Source organism: Cynara cardunculus (assembly GCF_001531365.2).
Source record: "Cynara cardunculus var. scolymus isolate 2C chromosome LG 17, CcrdV1, whole genome shotgun sequence".
Classification (NCBI taxonomy): Eukaryota; Viridiplantae; Streptophyta; class Magnoliopsida; order Asterales; family Asteraceae; genus Cynara; species Cynara cardunculus.
Window position 1 is genome coordinate 15,835,227 of NC_037544.1, and position 1,551 is coordinate 15,836,777.

Genomic DNA, 1,551 nt, shown 5'->3' on the forward strand with positions numbered 1-1,551 from the left:
CAGTGCTCCACTCAATGCAAACATATTGGATGTCGGTTTTTCTGGTACCGACATCTACGATCCATGAAATTGAGCAGCTTTTTCGTAATTTTTTATGGAATAAAACTGAGGGTCAGATGGGTAAATGTCGAGTTGCTTGGGATACTGTTTGCTTGCCTATTCAAAGTGGGGGTCTTGGTTTAAAACGGCTTGCTAATTGGAATAGGTGTCTTCTCTTCAAACATATTTGGGATATCCTTCTTGGCAAAAATTCTATGTGGGTCTCTTGGATTCAGTCTAACTGTATTAAGGGCCGCAATTTCTGGGTGATAAAGAAGAGGAATGAGTGGTCGTGGATTCTCCAGAGTCTTCTTACTCTGGAGGAATGAGTGGTCGTGTATTAGACCTCATTGCCGGAGATTCTTTATTTATAATGTGGGAAATGGTTTATCCACGCATGCTTGGGAAGATACATGGAGTGAGTCGGGTCCTCTAATTCAATTCTTGTCGTATCGATTTATAAATGGCGAGGGGTTTCATAATAACTCCATGGTTTCTGATATAATGCAACGTTTTGGTACTAATTGGCCGGAGGCTTGGATTCGACAATTCCCWMASCTTCAGAATGTTGTGATTCCGTATCCCAGTCAAGTGGAGGATAGGGTCGGCTGGCTTGCTAAAGATCTATCTCGGGGTGATTTTGAGGTCAAATTGGCTTGGAAAACTATCCAAGAGGTGAGACCGGTTGTGCATTGGTATAAACTAGTTTGGAATAAAGCTTACATTCCTAAAYATGCTATTTGTATGTGGATGGCGTGTCAGTTGAAACTGCCAACTCAGGATCGTCTAAGTCAGTGGAAGCATGAACCTCCTGATTTAAAGTGTGTATTTTGCGACTTAGTGATTGAAACGCACAATCACTTGTTTTTTGAATGCACTTACTCCAGCAGTATTTGGGAAGCTATTCAACGTGACGTGGGTTTACTGAAATGTCCTAGTAATTGGGAGGATATTCTTCATAGAAGATCCACCCAAACATGGAAATCTTGGTCTACGGTTCAAAAGCTTGGCATTTCGGCAACGGTTTATAATATATGGAGGGAACGGAATAGGAAATTCTTTGATAATTTCAATCATTCGGGGGATAAAGTTATTGCGGATATCAAAATGCAGATTCTTCATCGCATGGCTTGGAAGACAAGGATGAAGTTATTGACTTCCAATGCGAAGTGAATTCGTGGGTGTTGTTCGGTTTTGGAGCTTTTGGGTCTCTCTCGGGCTTAGCTTTTTAGCTTATGGGCTTCTTCTGTTTTGGTGTATTCCCCTTTGTCTTTTTTGGCTCCTTATGACTTGGTTTGTGAGTCATAGTTGCCGTAGTTTTTCTTGTTGATTGCTTTGTATGGGTGACGTTTTCTTTTTGTCTTTACTGTCTTTATAAAATTGCYTGGGGAAATCTACCCCTTTCAGTAAGACCTTAAAGGGTAAAATCGGCTTATTCCTCAATTTTGAGTCTAATTAAGTTATAATGGTGCTAAATGGGTCAAAATTAGTCTAATCAGAAGTTAATGGGAG

General features: G+C 40.5%; 1 protein-coding gene across 1 annotated transcript; it reads left to right on the forward strand.

Annotated features, from left to right (window-relative positions):
- The first annotated feature begins 528 nt into the window (after positions 1-528).
- On the forward strand, positions 529-1,212 carry LOC112499872. Its single transcript, XM_025103143.1, has one exon. It carries the CDS (start codon positions 529-531, stop codon positions 1,210-1,212), a length of 684 nt encoding a protein of 227 aa, XP_024958911.1.
- The last annotated feature ends 339 nt before the right edge of the window (positions 1,213-1,551 follow it).